The sequence below is a fragment of the Lagopus leucura genome, unplaced genomic scaffold, assembly GCF_019238085.1.
Source record: "Lagopus leucura isolate 7727_CA_CO unplaced genomic scaffold, USGS_WTPT01 Super-Scaffold_100021, whole genome shotgun sequence".
Taxonomy (NCBI): Eukaryota; Metazoa; Chordata; class Aves; order Galliformes; family Phasianidae; genus Lagopus; species Lagopus leucura.
Genome location: NW_024962274.1, coordinates 2,785,706 through 2,812,521, shown reverse-complemented (window position 1 = coordinate 2,812,521; position 26,816 = coordinate 2,785,706). Strand labels below are relative to the sequence as shown.

Below are 26,816 nucleotides of genomic sequence, written 5' to 3'. Positions count from 1 at the left end.
TACTCAGGAAACTTTGCAGCTGCAGTGAACCAACTCTGGCAAACCAGTGTTACTGGCTATAATATCCAGTACCCACAGAGGCAGTCATCTCCTCTCTGCTCCCCATGGTCTCCAGAACAAGTTGTAGTTTCTTTGCCAGTTAATTTTACACTAGCTCAGCATGCTAAATCAGCTTACCATTGGGTTGTAAGAATGACAGATTTGGTGGAACAGTGGAAATGAAGAGCCCAAGACTAAAACCACCTTCTGTGGTGACACAGGACTAGCAGAGTCACTTAAGTCCTTTTCCTATAACCAGGTTAAAGTTCAGGACACAAACCGCATTCTCTGATAACATCCTCACTCCAGGGCATCTTTGGAGAAAGACTGAGGAACATTTCACATATACTACTTCTCTTTGCTACATCCACTCAAACAATTGGAAGGAACTGAAATTCTAGTAGAACAGAATCATCTGTATTCATCAAAAGCACCGCTGGCTTTAGGCTGCCTGTAACTGCCAATAAGAGTAATTTTTGTGACACAGGCATCTAACTCTACTTTATAGCTTATGAGGTGCTATAAAACTAGAATCACCACTATATGCTAACTCTCAAAAGAAGCACATAGAAACATCCATGTTATGCACCCACCTAATCCACAACAAATGTAAAGAGGGTACTTCAGCATTACTACACAGCCAATAGCAGCAAATACCAAAATGGCAAAACCGCATTATGTTTGGACTGCAACACAATTTCAGACTTCTACAGCTCTTAAATCACCTCCTCTGCTCACATCAGCATGCCTAGACTTATTATAATGTCATTAAGAGCAAGACATATTACCTCATTTCTTAATCAACAACCAAGCAGCAGCTCATTTCATGTAATTGAAAGCAAAGGCATTAAAGGAAATTTTGTGATTGTCAGTTGCAGTACAGGCTGTCAGAGTAATCCAAACATGGGCTGCTTTCCTCTCAGCCAGCATCTCCACTGACTTTACTAGACAATAACACTACACTGTTAAAACACATCTGCCAAATACCCTCTTTCCCAGCCACGTCTGCCTTGCAGACGAGGGTAGCATATAAAGGTGCTTCATTTAGGTAAAGAGATACTACATGTAGGAAGAAATTCTCAAACATCCAGGTTAGCTATTCTAAAAACCAAGAATTAAATCTTTCAGCTTCCAAATCTCTGATTGACAGAGGTTTGGAAATACAAAGTTTATTTCCTCCCACCTCAAGGTGTTACATATTATTTTGCCCGGCACTGTGGTAGAAAACTGGAAGTTATGAAGGATTACTGATTCAAATGAACATCCTAACACATCTTTATTACAACCACTCCCTTTCATTTTTGTCAAACATTTATTGTTCAAACATGAACTGACACACAACTCTTGTAAGTGGATTCCACAAATATGTGCTAACCTAAACACTTCCACATGGACAAGAGAACAAGTAATACATTGCCCTAAGAAAAGAATCTCCTTATTGATGTTGGATAGTTTTATTAATAAAAATACTTCGTATTTTAAAGCTAAATTTCTGCAAGACAACTAGAAACTGAAAAGTTACCATACCAGTGCTTCGGTGTGACCTGAGTCAGACTTATGACTTCATCAAGAATCTCATTCTTTGCTTTTTCAAACAGTTCATTCTGAGAAAAAGGAAAAAATAAGAAATAATATGATTTTAATTTTGTTTTTATTTTTACAGTTTGGTCCTATTTTGAATCAAAGAGAAACAAAAATGTTTTCTTTGAGCATTTAAGCCTAAAATGGTACTCTCTAGTTATGTTCTGAACAATGTAAGTGCTTGTCATAAGCTACCCTGGTTTACCATGCATCATGCCTCTGGCCAGGCACGGCATTTGAACATTCAGTCTCTAAGAAAGAATTAGAGAATGGGATCATAACTGTTTTGTTACTCTGTCTGAAAGAACAGGGAATGTAAATCTGGGCCATTTCAATTTATCACGATCACAAAGAAACAGATGTATCCCTGTGGGCAAGTTAGGTCAATTAACTATATGCTACAAGAGTGAAGGACTTGTTAAGCATTAAATTACCACAGTTTTGAGGCACATTACTTCACACAATGCGAGAACTCTGTATTTCCTTCCCCTAGGATAATTTATACTGTCCTCGCATTGTAAAGTGTTGGTAATTTATGCTAACTTTAAGAAACCTTTACAAACAAGATTAAATAGAATGAATTTTAATTCACACAGTCTTTGCAGCATACAAGTAGCACACAAGTTAAAGCAGTAATGTCATTTACCCTGTCAAGCTCTCGCAACCGGGGGTAATTGTTCTTCCATTCTGTCTCAAGATTGAAACGTGTGGCTGCAAAGAGAAAAATCAGAAAACAGGACTTCATTATTAAACAGTCTATATGCACTGCATGACTATTTTAAAAGTTTAGGAGTTATGAAAATTACCATCAATCTTGCTTAGGACAGATCCTCAAAAAATTCAAAATGGATCAGTAAATGGATGACAGTTTTTGCTGACTGTCCTATCTATTGACTTTTCTGGCATTTATAATAAGTGAATCCTTTATTTTGTGAATTATTTTTACATATTTTTGGAAGATTAGTTGGGGCAATTACCACCTTGTGAGAAGCAGTCATTTAAAGTATGAAACAACTGTCCAAGCATACCAGCAAAGCATGATTGTAGAAGAATTCTGTAACAGCAAATTGCTATTTCACTTTTTCTTTTGAAGACATTTACCTTTAAAAGCATCTGCTTGCTGCTCCACAGACTCTCTCACCATTTTCCAAAAGCAATCTGACACAGCAAGACTTAAGTTCTTTGTTGTTACTTGGTGTGCCTTCAGCATGCAGGTTCTGTAAAGAAAGACAGCAATAGGAATTTTTTTCCATTCATACTCTGTTTCCAGGATTTCGTTTTCTCTTCACAAGGAAAAAGCTTTGTTTTTTGTAGCAAAGGATAACTCATCCAAATGCACCTAACCTAAATTCCATTCTCTTCCTCCAACACATATTCAATACACAATCATCAATTCAAGGTGCAAAAGATGTAACAAATCCTTTCATTCTAGAAAATGCAGCGTTAGGGACTGCAGTCCCACTGACCACAAACCTCTCTTTCATGAATGGAAGCCCAAGCTTGTCAAATCAAAACTCCTCCTCCTCAACGAACTTCCTGCAAACCATATAAAACTATTGCTTCGAATACAACATTGCTGTCACAACAAGAAGACTGCTATTTACAAGCACTCACATCGGGGCTGGGTTCATTCCTCCCAGCTGTATCAAATCTCCAGACATAGTCTGGGAACTAGTTCATCCTCTGGAGAGAGGCTCAGAACTACAGGAGAATCAATTGCTGCCTGAAGATACCTCTCTGTCTGTGTGAGTGTTAATAAACCAGGCAAGCATGGTCATCTCAGCAAGCTACTTAGTTTCAGCAGAATGCATCTCAAATAGCACTCCTGCACTGCGGTCCCTAATAATCTGTTCAACAAGAAAATCAAACTCGAGCATTTATAACATGGGCCAAGTTTAGTAAAAGGAATAAAATCCCAACATACTTCAACAGCTTGGAATTTTGAAAAAATTCCTCTTCGTACTCTTTAATAGATTCAATGCTTTCACTGCTGTTCCCTGGAGAAAGAAAAAAGTGCTGCAACAGTTCTATTTAGACAGTTCTCCCTGCTAAGAAAAAAATACGTAGAGCCAGAACTCTACTTACCTTTTCCAGTAACAACTGCAAAATAACCCAAAGCTTTCATCGGGAAGAGTTTGCCTTCAATTATTTGCTGGATCTATGAAGATAAAGGATTAAAAAAAAAGGTAATTTTGCACAGGCATTCTTTGCCTCAGTGCACTTTTAGAGCCAACCTTATTTATATGTATGCATAAATTACTATATATAAAGGATTTCATTAGACGGCTGTAAGTTCTATCGATACTTAAAGAAATAAATTTAATATAAAAAGGCCATCCATACAACAAATAAAGCATATCACAAAACACAAAATAAAGTAAAAAAGCCTACTCCAAAATACCCTGAAGCCTTTGGAACAGGTTCCATTTCCCAGAGGTAACCTGCCAGAAAGCATGCTACAGCCAAGCTGTGACTTCAAGTCATGTCGCTGACATGACTAAGCCTAAGAGATACTATAACAGCAGCCATTAAAAATAATAATAATAATAACAACAAAATATATATATCACTGCATATAGAAATAAGCACTCAAAAATATCTAGGACAGGTAGGCAAAGTCCAGTGTTTTGACAGAACTACAACTATTTTGTGCATGACTTCAGCCATCATAATAGGAAAAAAATCGTTTCAACTCACCCTGCTTGGGCTAGCCACATTTTTCTCAGCAAGATCAACTTTAGTCAGCACAAAAATTGTCCTTTTTCCCTGGGGATCCATTTGGCTGACTAAGTCTGTGACAATACTGCGTTCTGCATCCACAGATCCATCTAAAATAAACAGTTATATTTTAGAATCCACGTAATCTGACTCACATGAGCAAATATACAATAAGCATTAAATATGTTTCACATTACAACTTAAGAAACAGTAAAAACTAAATATGTGTAACTTTTGGGTATGTACAGTGAACACTTGCTTCCTAGCATCATAAAGATTTCTGTTCACTGTACTCATATAAGTTGTATCCAGAATCGCTTTTGGAGGAATCTTGCATTTGATTACTACCATCATTTTCTATTTAATGATAAAAACCTTTTCAAAATTTCTTTTTGTTACTGACACTACCGTGTCTTACAACTGTACAACTTACAAACAGACATTTCACAGCATGAAGTTTCGTATGCCATATGAACTGCCACCCATGGAGAAAAGAAGATTCAATTGAGAACATTCCAAAAGGAATATAGGAATAAGAATTAAAACATTCTGCCACTTTGATAATTATTTATACTGTTATTACCTTGAATACAAAGGATGATGGCATTTGGATTCTGCATGTAGGCCTTGCTGATGCTAAAGATTGTTTCCTTTGTATCTGGAGCCATCCCTGATGTCACAGTCTTTAATACATATATAGAGATATACATTAAAAGACAACAGAAAGATGTGAGAAAGAAAAAGAACAGATGATCAGCAATAGCAGTACTTAATTTACAGAACTTAAATTTTTTTTTTTTTTTTTTTTTTAATGCATACTTACACTAATGACTCCAGGTAAATCAACCAATACCATTCTCTGTAAACCAGGACCTTTCACACTTAAGGAGATAGTCTGTGCAATAAAATTGAAATGACATGTTTATACAAACACATACCTACTTTGTTAATAGCTAACATACATGCATATACATAAAAATTATACATACTGACATACACATCTAGCAACAGCCTTCAGTTTTAAATAGGAAATCAGATTTTATATGCGCGCATTTGTGACAGAAAACTGATTTTAACAATTCAAATACAGTTTGTATGGAACAAAGAGACAAATCAGATTCACCACAGTATCTTAATTAAACACTTACAGAAGATATACACGTACACATATTTGCCACTAAATATGTGACCAACCTTACCTCAGTGCTAACAGTGCACCCCTCCTTCACACTATTTCGCATTCTGATTTCTATCTCGTTCCTCAGAGCTGCAAGCTGTTTCAAGAAAAATTAGAACATCAAATGTATTTCAATACCAAATTTCCCCAACTGCGATAGGAGAAAAATCACAAACATTAGTAAAAAAAAGTTTACTTAGGGATTGTTCAAGATCTGCTTATAAACATAAAGCAGTATGTTTATAAACACAGAACAGTTATGCCTCAAACGCACCACGAAAGCATCATGCATGGTGAATAACTAGTTTGGTAAAATGTGGCACTACAGCAGATTGCCTGCAGTCTTGCACACTCCCCCCCCCCAACACCCTTCCCATCTAAGTGCTAGTAAAAAATCATACTAAGTGCCACTTTAATATCTAATATAATGCTTTGCTCCACTCAACATATCTTATTCTAGTTAAACAGGAGCAAACAGCCCATAAAGATACACAGTTTTTCAGAAAATTACTCAAAATATTGTTAACTTCCAGCTACCTCTTTATACTTACATCCTCTTCTTTGGTCAGATCAAACTCCCGAGAGCTGTCTTTGAATAAAGCCACGTGGTGAGGACCTTCACTAAGAGTTACCTAAATGGTAAAAGCTTTACTTGAGAAAGAATGTTAAATGCAACACAGAGTAACATTAGAAGTACGTATGCATACTTCTGACTGCAGACATACAGCTTTTGAAAGCTTGCTTAGCAGAAAATTATTGTGGGGGCTGCAAACACAGGAGCACTTACAGAGGCAGTAAAATATGGCACATGTCGATTCAGAGATTAAGCTTCTTACCTTGACAGGGGAACGTGTCATCATCTCTCCAGACCCTCTGGGGAATATTCGGGCTTGAGCAATCATCTCTAACACGCTTGTTTTTCCTGCACTTTGATCCCCAACGACTACCACCTTAAGAGAGAATTTAAACAGCACAATATTTTGGAAGCTCAGAAAACAGACTAAAAGTATGTTAATTCATACCAATACTAGCTGTATGATGTTTGACAATAAATGCATTCATCTAAATAAGGAATTATTGGAGGAATGCTACCTTTTATTCATGTAAAAACTTTGATTTTTTTTTTTTTCCTTCGAACAGCTCAGTCCACAAAGTTCTTCATCTGCCAGGCCATCTAATGACAGGTAGAAGGGCTTGCTAATCTAATAACAGCCAGTGCTTTACAGCTTGTGCATAATTGTTTCAGCTAGGTGAAAGGTTAAAAATTAGTCATTGGTAAGATCTGCTTCTGCACACAGAAGCCTAAGTTGTAATGAGCTGCTGTCACTTCTGTCTCACCAGCTCATTATAGAAGCTGCCAATGCCACAGGAGGCTGTATAAGACAGCAGCAGCACTACAGTGGGAAATCACCAGGGATATCTTTACCTTCTCAACTCTGCTGGTACACGGCCTGAAAACAGCATGTGTTTTACAATGCTGAAAGAGCAGGGAACACCAGCTAAGACCTTTCAAAATAAAAGGTTGAGCAGTACAACAATATCCACACCTAGGTAGGGCTTTACATATAAGTCAAAGCAGACCTGACATACCTGTATTGATTACTCTCAAAAATTCAACATTTAAAATGGAGAATATACTTCAAAGCAAAAACTCTGGCCTTGCTAACTCTGGATTACACTTACCTGTTCTATCCAATTAGAAAATAGGACTTTCAGTAAAACAAAGACTTACTCGAGGTAGGTGATCTTGAGTGTTATAGCTGGCATCATAATCAGACAGGATATCCAGTACTTCAGAATACATATCAATCAAAGATTTCTACAAAAGTAAAAAGAGAACCCTCAGCCTATTGACAGAACTGATTGGGTTTCAGCTGTATATACTGTAAATTCATCTATAAAAACATGTTTACTCTATCCTTACTATTTGATCCATAAACTATCCATACTGCAGCACATTATCAAGTAGCCACCTTTTGCATCCATGGATGAACACACTATAACTATAGCTGCAGGTGCTTCTTCCTGAAAGAGCAAAATATGGGCTCTCGTATACAGCATGAGAGCATTCAGGTTTCACAGCTTCCAAGTTGCAAAGCTGAACTGGATTTCTTCCACTAAAAATCCAGACAAGTTTTCAGCCTGTTGAACAGTAAATATTAAGAAAGGTTATGAACTATCAACTTCATTCTATAAAAGTAGGAGCTCTGTGTCTTACAGCTACTAGAGAAAGAAGATCCATATGGACCAGCAAGTGATAGAAGTAGAAGCAGAAAAATGGGCAGGAGGAGTTGGAAGCATATCTATTAACAAATATAGCAAAACTATATTAAAAAGAACAAAAACCAAAAACCAAAACCAAACCACAATCCATATTTCCCACTTAGATAAATTATTTAGCTAGAACTGATAATCTGTGTATGCTGTTCAACTGAATTTCTGGAAGTAACTCTTTAAAGATGTTGACATACAAAAGCTTTAACATGTAAAAAAAAATTAGCATAGAAATGTTGTAATAAATGCTGAATGTTGATATATGCATTAATAAACAAAACTTAGTGTAATTGTAATTCTAAACCGATGGTTAACAACTGTGTACCTTTAACTTTCTCTGATGAATTCCTTTGTCATCTCTTTGCAGTACCAGTTTTCTTAATTCTTTGTTCTCTTTCTCTAATCGCTCAAGCATTCGTTGGTATTTTAGCTACAAAACAGTTACACATATATTGCTGTAATTATGGAAATAGCACAGTTTAACAACATTTTACCTATGAAAAATATATATTCGCTCAAGCAAGTCTCTAAAAAATATACAGAAACCTTTGTAGTCATCAGGTTTCATTAAAATAGAAGGCAAGAGAAAACCCTTAGAATTTATTTATTTTTTTAAAGCAACACAACCCCTTTTCTTCAAAGGTTTTAGTAAGAACACAATATCAAACCAGAGGACAAAATCCAGTATCTAACTACCTTTGACCTACAGATACGCAGTTAGAGATAAATTAGTGGTAAAGGGAAGTCCTGCTCCTCAGAGATCACCCAGGGCCTAAATACGAATTTGCAAATTCAGTCTAGATGCTTCCTTAAAAATACATCCTTGATGCAAGAAAAAACTGTGCCAGCTCAGTCCTTTTGAGGACCCAGATTATAGTACTCTGCTGAAGATGAGGTATGCACACAGTTGTGACACCTACTCTGAAAACTTGTTTACAATGTTGTTATGAATGTCTACCATCAGTAAGTCAGAAAAGTTACCTGAGTGCGCAGAAGCTCTTCCTGAAGTTGATCAATCTTCTCCTTGTCAGAAACCTATGAAGAGAAATAATCACAGCTACTAACATGTTGTTCAGCTAAGTAACAGATTCACAAACTAAAAGCTCCATTCCACGTAAGGAAATTGACTTCACGTGCATTTTAAAGCAACTAAGATTTAATCTGCACTCAAAATTTAATGTTGATGAAAAGTTCCATCTGCAACGAAGGAGCACAGGGAAAGGTCTCAACTCCAGTGCATGCAAATGCCAAACTAACCTTTCAAGACTAAGTACTAGGAGTGTGGGCTCTGGGAAAAGCAAAGCTAAGTATGGTGCTAAGAGTTCTCTAGCCATTGGCCTCAATAGACTTTTGTAGTCAAATTCTCATCATCTTCCATGTTCATGTCCTGAATTAGCAGGAACTTAACATACAGTTACTAAAACATCTCTCTGCCACAAAAATGACCTCCAAGTGAGGATTTACTATTGCTGAAACCTGATGAGGATTTTTATTTCATATTTTTTGTTCAGAATTATTATCTTAAACCATCGTGCTCAACTTCATAAATTGCAGTTAGCCAGGATAGTCTTGGAAGGTTATTTTAGAATTATTTGAATTACAGTATAATAAAAAAATTAGGATTTATTATAAAACATTTTGTAGTTCAAGTCATAAAAGACATTTTTAATCAAATACTTTTCAAACAGATTCATCAAGATGTCAAACAGCTGTTCAAAAGAATCAAGTTTTAATAGCACAAAAACAAACCTCTGATGGAAATTGTTACAAGAAACATGAAACCTAATGGTTGACAGACGAAATATTAAATTTAGGAAAAAAAAGATCAATACAGTTATTTAAGGAATGATATAGGCAAAAGCTTAAGATTTAAAGCTTGTAACATTCACAACTCCAGTTAGCTTCACATCAGAAAGAGCAATTATCGAACATGCAGAGGACATCTGTCATTTTAGCAGACAAATCAATTTAGTTACTATAATTTCACTTTAGTTGTTACAGATTAAACAACAAATCACAGTTATCCATACAGGTTGATATAATTAGAGCACTAAACCTGTAAAATACAGGATCATGTATGCACTTTATAGGAAGCAATTCATGCTGACATTTCCATCTACATCCAATTTTTTTCCTTATTCACAAGCGGCAAAGGGGAAGTACAGCAAATTAACTTTTCCTCTTCTCTGCTAATTAGTTAAATGATAGCAAATGCATCGGAAAGAGAACTTTAGCACACAGAGAAATCAATTCCTGCACCAACAGCACAGGTATATTTACATATACCTACACTTCAAACACCTCAGAGACATAAGGGGAAAATAAAACAGAAGGACAAACAGTGGTGAAGGGGGCCAGGAAAAGAAAACAAAGGAAAGAAAAGGTAAACAAAGTGGTTCCATGTAGTGTAGAATTTCAAAGCAACTAGAATCTTCCATTCCCTAAGAAAGATCTTTCTAAAAGTGCTTCTGGAGCCTTGCTGCAGTTTTGATGTGCACACTTACTGCTAATCTCATGAGCACTGCCATGTGCAACACATTTATGTTAGATGCAGCAAACAAAAACATTGCAGTCAGCTACGTGTTGCAAGATCTGAAGCAAAGAATTATCTAGCACTAGATGAGAATTCTATCAAGGACAATTAGGTAACATGAAAAGTAATGAGCAGCTCTAAAACGATGCATATGCTTCAGCATTTTGTCCAGGTGTGCTTTGAATATTTGGCTACAATTAATACAGACAGTGCTTTCAACATACACTTCGATATATTCCTAACTGCTTTGTAATTTCCAAAGAAAGTTAAAACTACCATAACATTCTTAATTACTAACAGTTAATCTAAGATTTCTATTCAATTTTGGAAGAACGATGAAAAAGTAACTGTTCAAATTACCTCTGCAATAAGCACACACCCCAATATTTGTCTAATCCAGTTCAGTGAGGTCTGGACATTGAGATGCTTCCTCCTTTCCGCAACGCTACCGTAAATATTTATAGTTAAATAAAAAACTGTACCATCATGTTAACCAGGGATTCTTGCATGCGAGATGCAGAAACTTATTTATCAAGGTGAGCAGAAGCTCCTATTTTATTCTTTTAATGAGTCACTTGTTTTGCACAGCAGCTGCTTTCCAGCAACCTTCATGCCATATTGTATAAAACAAGTAAGCGCCCCTGAAAATTCGATACAGTTAATTGGTTTTGTGTATAAACTATAGAGTATAACCATAAACAGACTATAAACAATTCTAAAATGATCACCTACAGAAGAACCACAATGATTTCCAGTAACAGAAATGAAAATCAAGACTTGGACATAATATACATATGAAACAGCCATGCGCCTTGCAGCTAAAGAAATCAATTACACTGCTACATGTTTATTAAAAGATTGACACAAAAAAAAATAATCAGCAAGAGTCCATTACACTTTCACTTTTATTCCCTACCATGATTGTAAGTTGAATAACAGTACTAATTATCTCACAGTTGAGGATACTTTAGCATTGAATAATTAAATTAAAGTGGAAAACATGCAAGTAAATCAAGTGACAGAACTTCAGAGAACAGAAACAATCCAGTGGGCAGGCAAGCAAAGCCAATTAAATTAAAAAATAAATGTTGATTTATGCCCTGCAAAAATGGCATTTAGTAACTAATTTCAGTGACAACAACAATTTCTTCTTCCAAAGGAGAATTTGCATCAGTATTTGGAATCATTGGAAGTTATGTCTTCACATCAAGGTGTGAAGGAAAATGGTTTATCACATTTTTAAGTTTCCTTCTTATAACAAAAGAAAAAAAAAAAAGATTTTTGCCTCCAACTCCCTTTACAGGTCGATGCATTTTTCGTATATCAAATACTGTACTGCTTTTCCTGTAACTTCTACATCTTCATATAAACTTCAAGCTACTACTGCATATTCAGTTACCTCAACAAAGTGTACACAGTCTGACAGAGGCTGAAGGAATTACTTTTACTGAAAAGTGAACGACCAGAATATTTAGGCCCAGAAGACCTCTCCTCCTCCTTTAATAAATACATATCTGAAAGGGAATCAATGCAAGGATGAAAATAAAGAAGATGTTATTTTAAATCCAAAGAGACTATTAGTTTCATAAATCTGAAAAAGGAAATGTATTGACAAAATCATATCATCATCTTTCTCTTGAATTATTAAAGTAAGATTGACAGTTTAGAGTGATCATGGGTTGCAAATCTAAATTATAAAAATATGTATAATTACAAGAAAACAAAATACTTAAAAAGCTACTATAGTTTCAGTGAACAAATTGATTAAAGTAACTGTCTCCATTAAAAGACTAAAAATAATGGCCAGCTGAAGCTATGGAATGATGTCTAAACTGATGAGATCATAAATGAAGTATGTAAATCCACAAGGAGGTGTTCAACAACCACAGCATATCAATACAGAGCATGCTTTAAGAGGGTCAACAGCCAAAGGAATAGCTTTGAACACAGTTTTGAACAGGACTATTGACTGCCTGTGCGAATTTGTTTCTAAAGAGCTGCTGCTACTTTCAAACTGGTAACACTGTAAATTGGGAATACGCTGTTGCCAGAGAGCAGCTGCAAAGAGCTGAACTTCTATAAGACAAAGCCACAGTAAGCAAGCAGCAGCAGAGCAAGCATTGTCATTCATTCCCATTCTTTCCTTATATGCACTTCTCAATACATGAACTCCAAGTAACAGGTTTCACAGAGGCACAGCACGCAGTTTCAAAGTGACACAAACATTTGTTCCGCTTTTCATACTTAAAAGCAACTCGGTTAAACTGAAACAGGATTATACACCTGTACTGAATATATGAATGATTACTTTGACCCGTAATTCAAGTGTTAGATTTCCTTTTAGTTCAAGCACAGGAGGCTGAAGTATTCAATTAGTGTGAATACAGAATATTTGTCCCTTAAGCCATCACCTTTCGCTTCTGCTGGTACGAGCCCGGGTTATATTGGCCAGCGGCTCTGCGCGCCTCCTCTTCGTGCTGCTGGATTTGTTGTTGTAACAGAATGAGTTCACCAAGCAGGCCCTGCCATGAGTTTGTCATAAAAAGGAAAGGAAAAATTGCGGGTGTAAGGAGAACGAAGTTAAACCAAAGGGCATGACAAAGACAGGTGAAAAACAGGTCTGAGAACGGGTCGGTTCAGACAAAAGTGAAATTTCATTAGCAAGATCTCTTGCTAGCTAGCTGGGACTGGATACAGCCAGCAGAACCAGGCATCTTGCAAGTCCTGGTAGAACAACGTTATAAAACATTTCGCTAGATTTTATAACTGGATTCAACATTAAATAAGTACCTAAACCTCATAAAAATAAAATTGAACCAAAATCACCTTAAGGTGTTGTCCAATGGCTCAGGATTTCATTTCAGTTGTTTATACCAAACAAGTATCAACAATTTGTCACAACTTAACTGCAAATATTTAAACAGAGTTTTGGTAGCCCTACACAAAGTGGTGCACAAAAGTTAAACTGGTTCAACTCCTGCCAGAAACGCAAGAGTTTCCATTTCTTTCTTGCTCTCAGAAATGCGGAGGCTGTACAGAAAGATGACTTCTCCTGCTACTTAGCCTTCAAGAGAAGCAAAATAGTTTCTAGAGCATAAAGAAAAAGCCCTCACTTCCATAACATCCCAGTTTATAATGTTACTGTAATCCTTCCTGATCAAAATCCTCACAACCTAATGTTTATTTCTTTACTTGTTCAGCATTTCCATGAAGTTTAGATTTCTCCTCTCTCTACAATAAAAATTCCTTTAAGTTGTCTTTCCACACTGGTTCAAAGATGCTACGCGATCTTTGGGACAAATTATTTCAGATAATGCAGTTACAAATAATAATAATAAAATATTCAAATAAAAATAGCTGGAACAGATCTTGGAATAAAACTTTGGTGAAAAGAAATCAAGACATCTACCATCAATTTATACATCAGGTGCACAGGATACACACAGGCATGTACACATAGGGATAAATAACACAGGAGAAAATGGATAAAAGGAGAGACACAATCAAAGGACCAAACGTAAACATGGGTTAAATACTGATTTGTATAACATTTCAAGAACAGAAAAAAATTCTCACATTTGTATTTTATTGAATTACAGAGAGATTTAATAAACCTCTTCATGATCAGATTAGCAAACATGTTAGAACTCTGCCAGGAAATTGGGCCAAACAGAAGCAAGCCATTCCATTTCACTTTCACTAAGTATCAAGGAGAGATACCCACATAGCTACACAGTAATATTTTACCATCCTACAAACAAGGAAGTTTTCACTATGATCAGACACCATTCCTCTACAAATTACATTGTAGATCAAGAAAATACAAGAAAAACACTGAACAAAACATATCATAAAGGCCTTTTAGCATTTAAACAAGCACAGTAACAGAAAATGCTTGAAGTCACCACTGGATGTGAAATTGCTTTCTAGAACATCTGGTTTGCATAACTGTAGTAAAATATGAAAAACCTTTCTCAACTTTTTCAATTAACAGGATTTAAATTTACAATTAGCTTACAATCACTATCAATTATGAAAGAAACAACTGAAAGTAACACTAAGTGCACAAATTTGGTGGCACAAACTGTGCAGTCATCATGAGAATCTGAGCATACAATAAGGACAGATGTTAGAGTATCACTGCACATGCTTGAAGAAACCCACAGCACACTGTTTGACATTAAGGATTAATATGCAGTGATTCAGTTAAGCATGATCACCTTAACTTAAAAAGGAACTCATGGCTAACGTAATGTGTGCCCTGTTTTCAGAAGAGGCCAAAACCCTGGCACTTGGTGTGCCTTGGCTCCTTCTGTATTGCCTATCAGTGTCAGTGAAACAACAGGAGAAAAATTGACAATAAATCCCTGGCAGTAAAAATAATTAAGTGCTGAAGTAGGTAAAGGAGTGCAAATGGTGAGGAATGTAAAGAGACCAATTTCTGAGAATTTAAGTGAATGATGCCATTTTATCCAGTATTTATAATGTGAAACTCCTTCACATACATTGAGAACACAACTGCAATAATTTACAAAGTAATAAACCAATACAATCAAAAGAAGTTAAGAAAAGATTTAAAAAGTCTAACTGCAAGAGACAACCTGTCAGCTATCCAGAAATTACCTGAAAACAGCCTTGGAAATACATACAAACCAATTTACAAACACGGGGGCACCAGTTTTCCTATGCACAAAGTGTATGTTACAGAAAGGTACTGACAAGGGAAACAGCACTGCCTGATGTCTGCAAATTTCTCTGCAGTAACATTACTATCAGTACATGACATGCAGACAGCTATTCTTTATTAGTTTTCAAGAGCTATTGATTCAACTTAATCAGCTTTCTTTTTTTTTTTTTTTTGGCTCTATCAGCATTTGGTTTTGATTTCTTCCGATGCATGGAGCTTCTGAACTGCTTTAGACTATTCAATCACCATTCACCAAACATCTTTTGTTTCCTAGGTGCAGACTACTAACATAGGATGGAAGCTAATGCAAATGACAAAGACTGTAATTTCCTTTACTTTTATGCTCAGTTAGACACCAGCCAGTCAAATTCCAGAGAAACAATCAGTGGAGAGCTGATCCTTCAGGATGTGTGAAGTTGTTGATGATTCATACAAAATGAAAATTTACAAAAACAGCATTTGAGAAGTTAGGTTGCAGTTTTTCTGAAAGATACAAGTGAAACTAAACCAATTATATAACAGAACTGGGACAAACTGGCAGTACAGCATTATTTTGAAAGAACTGCCACATGAAGGGTGGAACTGATATCCAAGCCAAGTGGTATTCCTATTTCAAAGTCACTTTTTCATGTAGAATTGTTGTGTCCTTGCTTGCATTTAGTGAGGCCGACCACAGCAGATTACTCACTGCCAAATCCTTCACAGTGAATCGGGTTCTTAAGGCATGAGATTTCACCATGGTACCAAAGGCAGAGAAATGACTGTGGCTGCTTTGGATTAACACAGACTGAATTATTTATTTACCCAGCTTTTAGGCCCCAAACCAATACCTGAGACAAACCTTTCATGCTCAATTCACAACAGATATAAGCAACTGTAAGTTGTCCCTATAAGCCTGGGTAAGCTTTGAAGTTTGCTTGCCTTTGTAGGCAGCTGAAACTCTCTAAGAAGGTGATGGTGGGTTGTTGGGTTTGTTTGTTTGTTTTCAAAGTTAGAAAATTATGTTGCAGTGTTTGCTTAAGAAAGCAACAAGAGCTTGAACCATTCCCACAATACAAAACAATCTATTTCACTACACGAGAGCTTTTATAACTAACCTCTTCCTCTGAAAGCAACATTTCCTACTTAAGCCACGTAGAGCAGCTTTAGATTTCATTTATTTTGATTACCTATCTGAACACTTCAATAATTTTAATTTTGTCTTCTTTTCAAAGAGCTGCACTTCTGTATCACATTAAAGATTACAAAATAAATTCCATTCCTTGGAAGAAATCAAACAGCCCGATCCCCTATTCAGGACAATCTTTTTAGCTCTTTCTCTCACAGAATCATCTTTCAAACTAATTTATTGCTCAGTCATTCTATAGGAAGTTTTCATAGCCCTGAGGACGATGCCCAGTAACAATTCCAGAGAACATTCTTCACGTGAGGATTCCCAAGGTATTTGCCAAATGTAACAATCAGATACAGCCCATCTGCCAACAAATAATACCATGCTATAGAATTTTGTGCATCAACACAATCACAACTCTTAGAATAGGATCGAATGACAGCAGAAAGCACTGTATGAATAAAGGGCCATCTTACCTATTGCCTAGAAAATGATATTGATTGCCAATAAAATGAATGACTATGCTACTTCAGCTGTTTTTCACATGTCTTTTTTGAAATATTACAACCAAAAGTTATCATACTAATTAGCAAAGCAACAGCTTCTGAGAGTAACTTGTTGGATGTAACTGGGATAATGAGAATTATTACCCCACACAAAATTGCATAAATCCTACTGGTTTCATATGATCTGATATTTTCTGCACTGCAGCCAAAGTTTGTTGCTAACATTAAAATGCAGTGACCCTTGTAAGTATAGTGTTACTGATAGTACTAGCAATCATTAACAAAAAAAATCTCAGTTAATTTACTTACTGAAAACAATGAATTACGATGACCATTTATTCACAAATCAACAGTAAAGAAGAGGTGCTTGGCTTTGTTTTTTAAAGTTTTATACAGAGAAACCTGTGCTAAGCAATCACTCAATGAAACAAAATATACAGGGACAGTTTATGACAGGGTGGAAGCAAAGATCTAAATTTAGTTCTTATGTATAATTCTGTCACCATTCCAAAGGGAAAAAAATATATGACAAGTGATCTTTGTACAGGTTTCACTATATATTGCCATGCAGAATTAATGTAGAATGTATACATGCCTGCATATACAGAAATGCCTTTTACATAAAGCCACATTGAAACTTCAGTAAATGCTAAATACTCAGTTGGAAAAAAAATTTTACAAATTCCCCCAAATTTATTGTTTTCACTCTTTCTTTTTTCCCCCCTTACAAAAAAAGCATACACAGGAAAAATGAAAAGCCTTTAAAAGAATGAACATCACCATTGAAAGATAACACCTACTTTTCATTAAAGGAAAAGATTAAATTTCACCTTTGTGACTTCAAGGAAAAATATTAAAACTTCGAAGTTGTAAGGTAATCAGTTTGTTTAAAGGAAATCATAATAAAATGCGACTTTCTAAATAAACTAAAAGGACAGACTGCTTAAAGCAGTTCTTTACTGAGGCAAAGATCCTTAAACAAGGAATCAACTGTGAACAGGACAGTGGAAATGAAGCTGCAAGCAGGAAAGCTTGCAAATAACTAGAAGCCTAAACAAACTTTGCCAGTACAGTATCAATTCAAATGCTACTGAGAATGCACTCAAAAAATATCCAAGTGCACACAAAAACCTAAATGACTTTCTTCTTACAAGCCAAGTTTCTGAAGAATGCCGTTCCTAAACAGTTTTATTGGCTGCCTTGAATTTTCCTTACACCAAGATGTGTTTAGCACCATACTGCTTATATATTAATGGCAAGAACTCATACTTGTCCTTTATCAAGCTGATTCAAATAAATATTTATACCAGCTATTGAAGAATCTGAAAACTACCTGCTGTCAAGACCTCTTTTTTTCTATTTTTGCTAAAGAATAATTACCTTTTTGTACTGTTTGTCACTGTCATAACCCTGGTCTGTAGCTCTGAATGCTGTTTCTCCTGGAGTACCTACAACATAATTAAAATAACTTGTTACAATAAGCAAAACACACTGAGATGTATTCAATCTACACCTATCCGATGTAAAACAATATAGTTTTAACCCCTATTGTTAGTAAATCAGTGATCTTGTTATCAACCCAAGAAGATTTACTATAAACTGAAAGAGAAACTCAGTTTAGAATTCATCTGAAACTTATACCAAATACAGTTTGAGTGAAATCACTTACTATCAAAAGGAAGCAGGCAGATTCAGCTAGACAAATATTCTGAAACCTCTCTTTTTTTTTTTTTAGTTACATATTTCTGAGGATAATACAAATTTCACTGGTGTTAGCATAATGAAAAAAAAAAATGTATCTATTCTTCCCTACAGTAACGATGCAGGTTTGCAAAGCAAGCTTCTTGGGATATGCCTGAAATAAAATGTATCAACTAAGAACTACGCCAGAGAAACACCAACAACTTGTTCTCTCAAGGGCGGATCTATTTGGAAGGTATTTGTAATGCAAAACAAAACGCAGAGAATAGCTGTGTTCACATCGACATCCACTGCTCTTGGCACAGCGGTGTCTTAAGAGCTGGCTTTAAGGAGGCAGGTTAAGGGCAGTAAAAAGGGCTTTTACACACCTAACAACAGAAGTAGATCAGAAGCTCCTATGACTTCACTAACCAAATTGTAACCTGTGAAAAATCAGCAGAAGAGGGGAAATAAAAATTATATATACAAAGCAAAATGCAAACCGAAGATGAGGGATCTTTGTCTCATTTGGAGGACAACAAAAGCGTAAGTGCTAACTATGCCCATGTGAGTATGCTAGCAAATCCCACTAGAATAGGTGATATCTCACAGTACTAGTCAATTAAACACATTTTTAAACAGCCAAAGCACAAAGGAGATTGTCATCTACTTGTCAGTCTGTTGACCTTGATCCTGCGGAGTTTGTAATGAGATGAATCAACTATTTCTACCATTAACAGTATTTTAAGAAAAGGAAAACACACTTCTGAGGTAGACTGATAGGTAAATACTTTCAAACACACTTAAAGCAGACTCTCACACCTCATAGATACAATCTTTCATAAACATGAATTTCTCTGGTTTGGTAATTATGAAGGTATAGACCAGAAAGAATCTTTTCCTCTGTTACAAGAATCACTGGATTGAGCTCTCAGCTGTGTTAAAGAGCAAGTCAGATAATGATGGATCATTTTCCTTGTTTTAAAAAGCAGTTCATTATTCAGAAGTTAGCTATTTACATGTCCTAAAATCGGAAAAACTTTAAGCCTAGTGGCATCTGAACACGAGGAATTGACAAACAACCCCCCTGTATTTTGTGAAGGACTTAAAACTCCTGCTTATTCCATTCAAACACAACCTCTACCTAAACTGAATCTCCCAACAAGTCCTTCTGGAGCTGTGTCCAGACAGAAAACATTCCACAACCCCAAGTCATTCCTTGGTTACAAATCCCCTACTTCACATGCTTGCAACATTAAGCACATACTTTCAGTACCCAACTCCATCTCCCTGCAACAGCTATAAAACTGTTACTGACCAGGGCCACTCACAGTTTCTGCAAATTCCAGCCAGACACATCCAGCTTCCACAACTTACTGAAAATATCAGGTGTCAATCTGTTTGTTTACAGGTGCACGAGGATTCTATTTTTCTATTCAGTTTCACATTTTGGTTCTCAGCACTTGCTACTAGAATTTGTGCCTTTAAAAATGTGTTTCACTTACCTCTATCCAGAACACTTTCAGACGAGATAATAAGTATGCATTTTGAGGATCCATTCCCTTTTAGCACGAAAGGATGAGACCTCACCTTGTCATACCTTATGTTCTCAAAATTAAAACTAAGCTGAAAAAATATTCTCACCAGGAGAAAAAATTCCTTTCAGTGAGGTGAAGCTCTCCCCAATCTTCTCGAAGTCAGGCAGAAGTTTGGCAAGGTCATCGGCATCAGGAAGGGCTTTGATAAGTTTTTCTATGAAAACAGTACAAGAACTAGTGAATAGTTTTTCTTTTCTATTATTTTTTGTGAACAAGGACAGCTTAGGCTGTAAAACTGAGTAACTCTTCCAGTAACTTCTTAAAAAAAAAAAAAAAAGCTTATTTCCACATGCACCTCCCCCATTAGTATTGGGAAAGTCTATCAGAGCTGCAAAAGCACCTGTTTCTTTAGACTTTGAACTTCCTGATAACTTGGTTGCCTAAAGTACTTAAAAACTGTGTAAAACCGATTCATGCATTTCACTGCGTTTCACACCTTACCTCACATACTCAGGAGATGTTTTAAAGAATCTGAACAAGAAAACATTGGTCTCCCTTATTCAATCCCAGTGTTTAACATTACCTACACAATGTCTGTACATGTAGTGGAAATCTTCCTCAACGTTTTGTTCCAAGCAAAGAACACTGCCCTACTACTCAACATACACAAGAAGTAACTCAGTGTGTTCTTCACATTTTAATCTCAGAATATACAAGAAAACTACTCTAACCACAAAGGTCAGAAAAACAAAATCTGTATTTTTCATTTTCTTAACTCTGCATCTCCAAAACAGTTTTACAGATATTTCTATAAGCTTACGCACATTCAATTAGACATTTAATTATACACATATTTTAATTGTATATTTATATTTTTGTGTTTACTTGCTAGCCATTCATATGAAGAACCCTACGCATAACAGCCAAAACCTATTTGAGTCCTCTTGGCCTGAGAGGTTGATCTGAATAACATGAATACACGGTCACATTAAAGGACCAAGAATATTCTCAAATGAAAGGATGAACGATGGAATATCGATGCTAAGTAACACTTAACTTCTTCCAAAACAACACACTAATGCAAGTAGCTTCTTAAGACATACCTAAAACTCTGTAACGATACAAATACACCCAAATTACAGCTATAAAGCTACCACTGCACTGGAGACAGGCACTATGAGCCATATGCTTGTGTTCAGATACAGAGAAACATTTCTGCTTTTGTGATACCTAAGTCAATATGCTCATCGAGCTCCCAGATGAAGTCAGGAATAATCCACTTATATTCATCAAGATCAGGCATCATGTCCTTCCACTGATCATATGTCTAGGACATAAAGGAAACAAACAATAGAAACAGAAGAAATGCATGTAGAGATGCACATGAGTAATCAACTGAAAAGTAGCATCTACATAGAAAACATACAAACCCACCATCTTTTACATATGTATAATGCTGTTCAGGTCTTTGAAAATATATTCTAACCCTCTTAAAAATTTGTTTTCCATTTTGACTCACTGTAACAGGATGGTTAGTGCAATAATGTCAGCAGAGCAGCAAGATCCTAGGCTGCAGCAAGTGAGAATTTGCTCAAACAACAAAAGCCGTGGGCACAGAAATAAAGGAAAGAAACTGCTTACCTTCAGAAGGCCTCAGGTAGGCAGGGATCTCCACTGAGATTCCCTTGCCTCCCACTGTTAACCCTTAAATGGGGTCTGGGAAGGGGTGCATCTTGGCTCCACCCGTACAAATCACTCAGGTGCACTGCATGCACCCTGGGTTGGCCCTGGGTTGAGCTCCCTGGGTTGGCCCTGCCTTCCCTCCAGGTGCTCAATCACTGCTTCAGGCCATGACTCAGCATTTCTGCTACACTCATCTTTACTTTCATTAGTTAATCAAAACATGATAGGCTGTATTTCTGTAGATACACCAAGAACTATTGTTATGAAACAAATAATAACAAAAAATAAATACATATAAAAGATAAACACACAAAATAACACATAAGATAAATACCTTCTTAGCTGTGTAACCACCACCTACAGCAGACCCCAATATAAGATAGCGAATTTTGAGAAGCCTTGATGCTAGTCTAGCTAGCCAAAAGTTCCTGTAGGACTGGTATCCATATTTCACATTTAATAGTTTTGTTTTGCGTAGGGGAAGACGATTAAGAGAAGAGAACTGTTGAAGGGATATTCTTAATGGACGTCTTTGAAATTTCAAACTTGGATGGTAGGGATGATGGACGCTTCGGGAAACCAGGTGCAAGTTTTGTAGTGGTGATTTTCTTTTTATTCCATAGGTGCTGCTTGCTAGACTCCTGCAGATGACACTAAAAGAAAGAAAGAAAGACTTTAAGTAACAGACATCCTCGACATGCCATTAACTCAGTAACCTCTCCAGAAGCAATTCATGTTACATTTTAGCTGGTTACAGATAAATTAGAGCAACGTTCTTAATGTCCAGCTACCATTGCTGTGCTACCGGGAAAATAAAAGCTATAAACAGTATTCATTGGCACAGCATTTCCAGTGATTACTGAAAAACAAACAAACAACAAACACCTCAAATACCATTTATAAGTTCTGTTGTTAAGTAGATTTAAATTCCACAGAAGATTAGGGGAAAAACATCTCAGTTTGGGCATAGTTTGGGCAACAAGTCGCCGAGTCCACAGAAAACTACCACCAACTTGATACATAAATGAAAGCTTTATAGTCTGGCCTATCTACCTAATGTTTTCTAAAAGTTAGACTTGAGTAGATTTTGAAGAGTGTTTTCAAACTTCAAAAAAAAACAGGCAGACAAAAAAAATCTCCTACAAAATGCATTTTCTTTTTTCTTGGCAAAGCTGATCCTCCTGAGGAGCAGAAGGATTTATCTGAAGAAATCTTTCAGTTTCCTTCCCTCTAATTCACAATGGTTCTAGGATTACAGCATTACTGTTTTCTCTCAGGTCATGCATAGACAAGATTACTTCTGGACCTGTCTGCACTGTGCTTATTGAAGACTTCAGTAAAGTAATGCAGATTTACTTACAATGAAGACTTTCAGTGTGAATGAAAAGCACAGTTCAAACACAGAAACTTATCAATCTTGCCAGTACTAAAATACAAAGATAAGTTGGAATATCTTCATTTATGCTATCTGCAGGCTTCAACATTTTGAGGTAGCTTTCCTGGTTTAGGGAAATGACAACAGCTCTGGAAAAAGTGATTTATTTTATATCTTTTTAGTTTCACCATCCTACCAGAAAAGTTCATATTACATCATTTGCTGGATGCAAAATTTGAGTGAAGTTACAGTTCCTGAAATTAATACTTGTTCCTTGATGCTTTTTCAGGGTTTTCCATGTTCTCAAATGCATTTACTTACGAAGGGGGCAAACTACAAAGAAGAAAGTGTTTCACACCACTGAGAAGATAAACTATTCATGCTGCAATCCTTAACAATTTCATATTCAAGGATCCTAGAGAGAGTATATAAGTGAATCACAGAAACTGAAAATAAACTCTATAGTAAATATAATCTTTCCTCTGAGATGTGCTGTGTACTAGAGATGGCACTGTCTCTCACAGGCACACTCTTAACCTCCAAACAAGTGAAAGACTCGGCTATAAAAACACTTCTAACACGGAAATCGAGCCTTTGGAAGGAAAGTTAACAATCAGTGACATTTTCAGCTCTCAAAAAACTTTGCTGATGGTGACTGCCCTTGAAGACAGATGTTATTCAGGCTGTGGTAAGCTGGGATGAAGCAAGCCAACAACAGCACCGTTATTTGCTTTCTTGTGCTACCACTGCCATTACACAGATACTGACATTCTTCAGCAGAGACCAAGCAGTAGTGCACGCTACAGCAACCTTCCCATCAACAGCCTTCAGCAGCTGGAAAACGTTTTCAGAGGTCCATAACTTCCCTCTCTGCAATGGTCCCTTTAAAACGCACTGTCTTTTCCATTGCTCACTCTGCAGTTCTATCACAAACCATAAGGCAACAGCTTCAACAACAAGTGCCTGCTGAGCGCTCTCTCACAGCTTAAGCTTTCAGTGTATGCATATAGAAGCTTACAGTAAAAACAACAACTCAAGCACTACAGTGAAGGTTCCATGCAATTTGCCTCCTCCACTGTTTGCCTCCCCTTCCCGCTGTTGAAAATGACTGATGAAAACTGACTCAAAAAAAACCCACAAGATCTTCCCTGAGAGGCGCAGTTACACTGAAACGGTACCAAAACACCACGACCGAACCAGCTGTTCCGTGACCTCTGGCAAGCTGCCTCAACAACTGCACACCAAACACGAACACACAGCTGTGCCACAGAACCCGCCTGACTACCGGCCCGCAACTGGGCTACGCTGGTGTAGCACAAGTCAAAGAATACTGGAAAGGACGAGGAAAAAGGCCCGCAGTTCCCATACCCGAGCACTGCGCTCGGAAGCCAGCACCCCTCCGCCCACGGCCGGACCCAATCCTCAGCTGCGGCCCCCGGCCTGCCCCCTGCCCGCTCACCAAGCCGCCGCCGCCCTCGTTCGCCACATCCTAAAGGCCGGGAGGTGCCGGGGAGGAGGAGAAGGAAGAAAGGCCGCACGAAGCTCCTCCGTCGCAGCCGCGGCCAAGGGCAGGGAGGGCCGCCGCCGCCGGGCTGCCGGGCCGCTCCGCTTCCGGGTCCCCGGTCCGCGTTGTGAGGTCCGGCTGGAAACTCCGCCCCTCCCAAAGGTTCCGGCTGCGCCGGCTGCGAGGCGCTCGTGGCCGTTCCAGCCCGGCCGAAGTGTGCAGCGCCTGCGGCTGTGCTTCTGGCGCGGTGCGGAACCTCCGTTCCCGGAGGGGCTCAAACAGCTGTGATGCTGGAGAAGGGCAAGGAGCGGGTGGCGGCGCTGCCTCAGGTGCTGAAAAGCGAGAGGCGTTTTTCAGCGCCCTTCTGCCCGCTGTTGGGTCGCAGGCAGGATGCCTGGAAGTGGAAGAGGAACCAAGAGGGATCGGCAGGGCTGTTCCTCTGCCCGCAGACGATCGCTTCATGCAATTCTTGGCTTGTGCCAAGCCGCTGTGTACAGACCTCGGGCGCTGGAGTCTGGTAGTGCCGGTGCTCGTCGTGACTTCTCAGAGCCTCCCTCAGGTTGCACAACACGAAGTCAATCTTCCTTGCACACCGTGTCTCCCAACTCCTTTCACTTTCTTCTCTGTGCTGTCTCCGGGCTCCCTGACCATTGCAGGACATAAAGAGAAGTTTGGGGCGAGTTATAGGTCAGGCTATTGTTAATCGCAGGGCGGGGTTGGAGTAGAAGATGTTCAGAGAACGCTTTCAGATTGTATATTAGGAAAAATCTCTTTCTCAGAAAGAAGGGTAATGCATTGGGACCGGATGCCCAGGGAGGCGGTGGAGTCGTTGTTCCTGGAGGTGTGATTTTTATCTGTTTTTAAAGCAAATTTCAAATTAGTAAGAGGAATGGTGACACTCGGTAGAAGCCAATACAAATAACTGCTGTATAATTACAGACCTGTAATACTTGGTTTGAACAGTAGGAGGCATCATTTAACTGCAGGTTCTGCGTTAGGGTGCTGCATTTTCTGCAGATAAAAGCCCTCCTTAAGAAAATGGACAAATTCCACCATCTTCATTCCTTCTGGATGAACAGACTTTTCTGAAATGCTATGCCAGGTTGCCAATCTATGGAAATTATGATTTTTTTAACTCTTTAATCTACGCCTCCTTTATTTTCGGTCGTGAAGATGCAAATCTCCCAAATAAGGGTGTTATATAGGAGTAGAAAATGTCAACAGAGGCTGGACTTGGGCTATAAGCAATGAATAGATTGGGTGAGTTGTGATTCTTCCCTGGAGTTCCAGGTTTGGTGTGATCTGCTTGATACTCTCTTCTCTGGAAGTGCTGCCCAGTGACACATGCTGCATCCTACTCTTCTTCACACACCATAAGGAGCAAAGCTGACATTTGATGAAGCAGCAAAAGCTGATCAGACAGAAAAATTGTTTGTGGCACTCCTGTTTTCCATTGCTGTCACCTCCCAAAATAATGAGTCATTTCCCAAAACCATCAGCCTGCTTTGGAAAAGTTGCCTTTGTAGTTGTTTCCTGTCTGTTATAGATTTTAAATAGTGCAGAACTTTATAAATACGTTTATCATAAATGGACTACATTGTATTCTTTCTAATTCTTAATGGAAAATTTTGACTGTTAGGTAATAACTGGAATTTTGTTGCCGAGTCTCAGAAGAACAAACTGAAATGGGCGATTTTTCTTGTGTTGCTTGGCCAACCTCCTTCATTTCCTCCTTTCTCTTCCAACCATTTCTGACTTTTCAGTTTTTCTGAGTCTTCCAGTCCTGCCCATCACATGAAACAGGCAATGGCCATTCATGGTGCTTGAGATGTTTGTGGCATATACAAGTGCATGCCACATGGAACTGAAGTGCAGATGAGCAGGAACAAACTTGGCATGTCCTGGTCTGTTTCAGTCATTCTAGAAATAATAATTTAGTTTCCTTAACATATTTTCTGGAAGAACAGGTTTGCCTCTCCTGACCTCATTCCTACAATGTTTGAAGTACAACTTCTTAAAAAATAGCAAAGGACAAGGAAACAGTAATGACAATGAGAATGAATCACAGGAATAATAAAGAATTCAGCCCAGAGAAGTGAAAAAAGAAAGTGATAAAACCCTGATTGCTGTTTTTGTTTCTTTAATTTTTATTATTCTTTTGTGAGCTTCATTTTGACCCTGTATAAGAGGTCAGAGACATTTGTACCCAGCTCTCTGACATCACAAAGAGCTCTAGTTTTGCTGAAGTGTGAATAAATAACTACAATTACTTTCCCCAAAGTTATATAGTAAGGTCAGAAGATGTTCTGTGACAATATTTTTAATAATTAACAAAAATATTGATCACAGACCCTACATGGCTGGATCCTCACACTTAGCCAGTACACAAATCCACCTGCACAAACTAGAG

The 26,816-nt window shown here is 37.6% G+C and overlaps 1 protein-coding gene across 7 annotated transcripts in view; it reads right to left on the bottom strand.

Moving 5' to 3' along the window:
• The window catches only part of OPA1 (OPA1 mitochondrial dynamin like GTPase), a 49,984-nt gene extending 25,489 nt beyond the window's left edge, over positions 1-24,495 (bottom strand). For 4 of the 7 annotated variants that reach the window (XM_042878217.1, XM_042878216.1, XM_042878214.1 and 1 more), the window contains exons 1-21: positions 24,362-24,495; positions 21,862-22,180; positions 21,075-21,171; positions 19,951-20,058; positions 18,696-18,749; positions 18,007-18,074; positions 12,734-12,844; positions 8,771-8,824; positions 8,115-8,219; positions 7,248-7,334; positions 6,352-6,465; positions 6,067-6,147; positions 5,538-5,612; positions 5,162-5,233; positions 4,922-5,021; positions 4,318-4,448; positions 3,706-3,778; positions 3,545-3,617; positions 2,722-2,837; positions 2,267-2,331; positions 1,567-1,643 (exon numbers count right to left, since the gene is read on the bottom strand). In XM_042878217.1, the coding sequence (XP_042734151.1) occupies positions 1,567-1,643; positions 2,267-2,331; positions 2,722-2,837; positions 3,545-3,617; positions 3,706-3,778; positions 4,318-4,448; positions 4,922-5,021; positions 5,162-5,233; positions 5,538-5,612; positions 6,067-6,147; positions 6,352-6,465; positions 7,248-7,334; positions 8,115-8,219; positions 8,771-8,824; positions 12,734-12,844; positions 18,007-18,074; positions 18,696-18,749; positions 19,951-20,058; positions 21,075-21,171; positions 21,862-22,180; positions 24,362-24,390 (2,009 nt within the window). In that variant the 5' untranslated portion in view covers positions 24,391-24,495. The remainder of the gene's footprint in view (positions 1-1,566; positions 1,644-2,266; positions 2,332-2,721; positions 2,838-3,544; positions 3,618-3,705; positions 3,779-4,317; positions 4,449-4,921; positions 5,022-5,161; positions 5,234-5,537; positions 5,613-6,066; positions 6,148-6,351; positions 6,466-7,247; positions 7,335-8,114; positions 8,220-8,770; positions 8,825-12,733; positions 12,845-18,006; positions 18,075-18,695; positions 18,750-19,950; positions 20,059-21,074; positions 21,172-21,861; positions 22,181-24,361) is intronic. The other 3 variants (XM_042878219.1, XM_042878218.1, XM_042878220.1) reach the window with 3 other exon arrangements.
• Between the last annotated feature and the right edge of the window lie 2,321 nt (positions 24,496-26,816).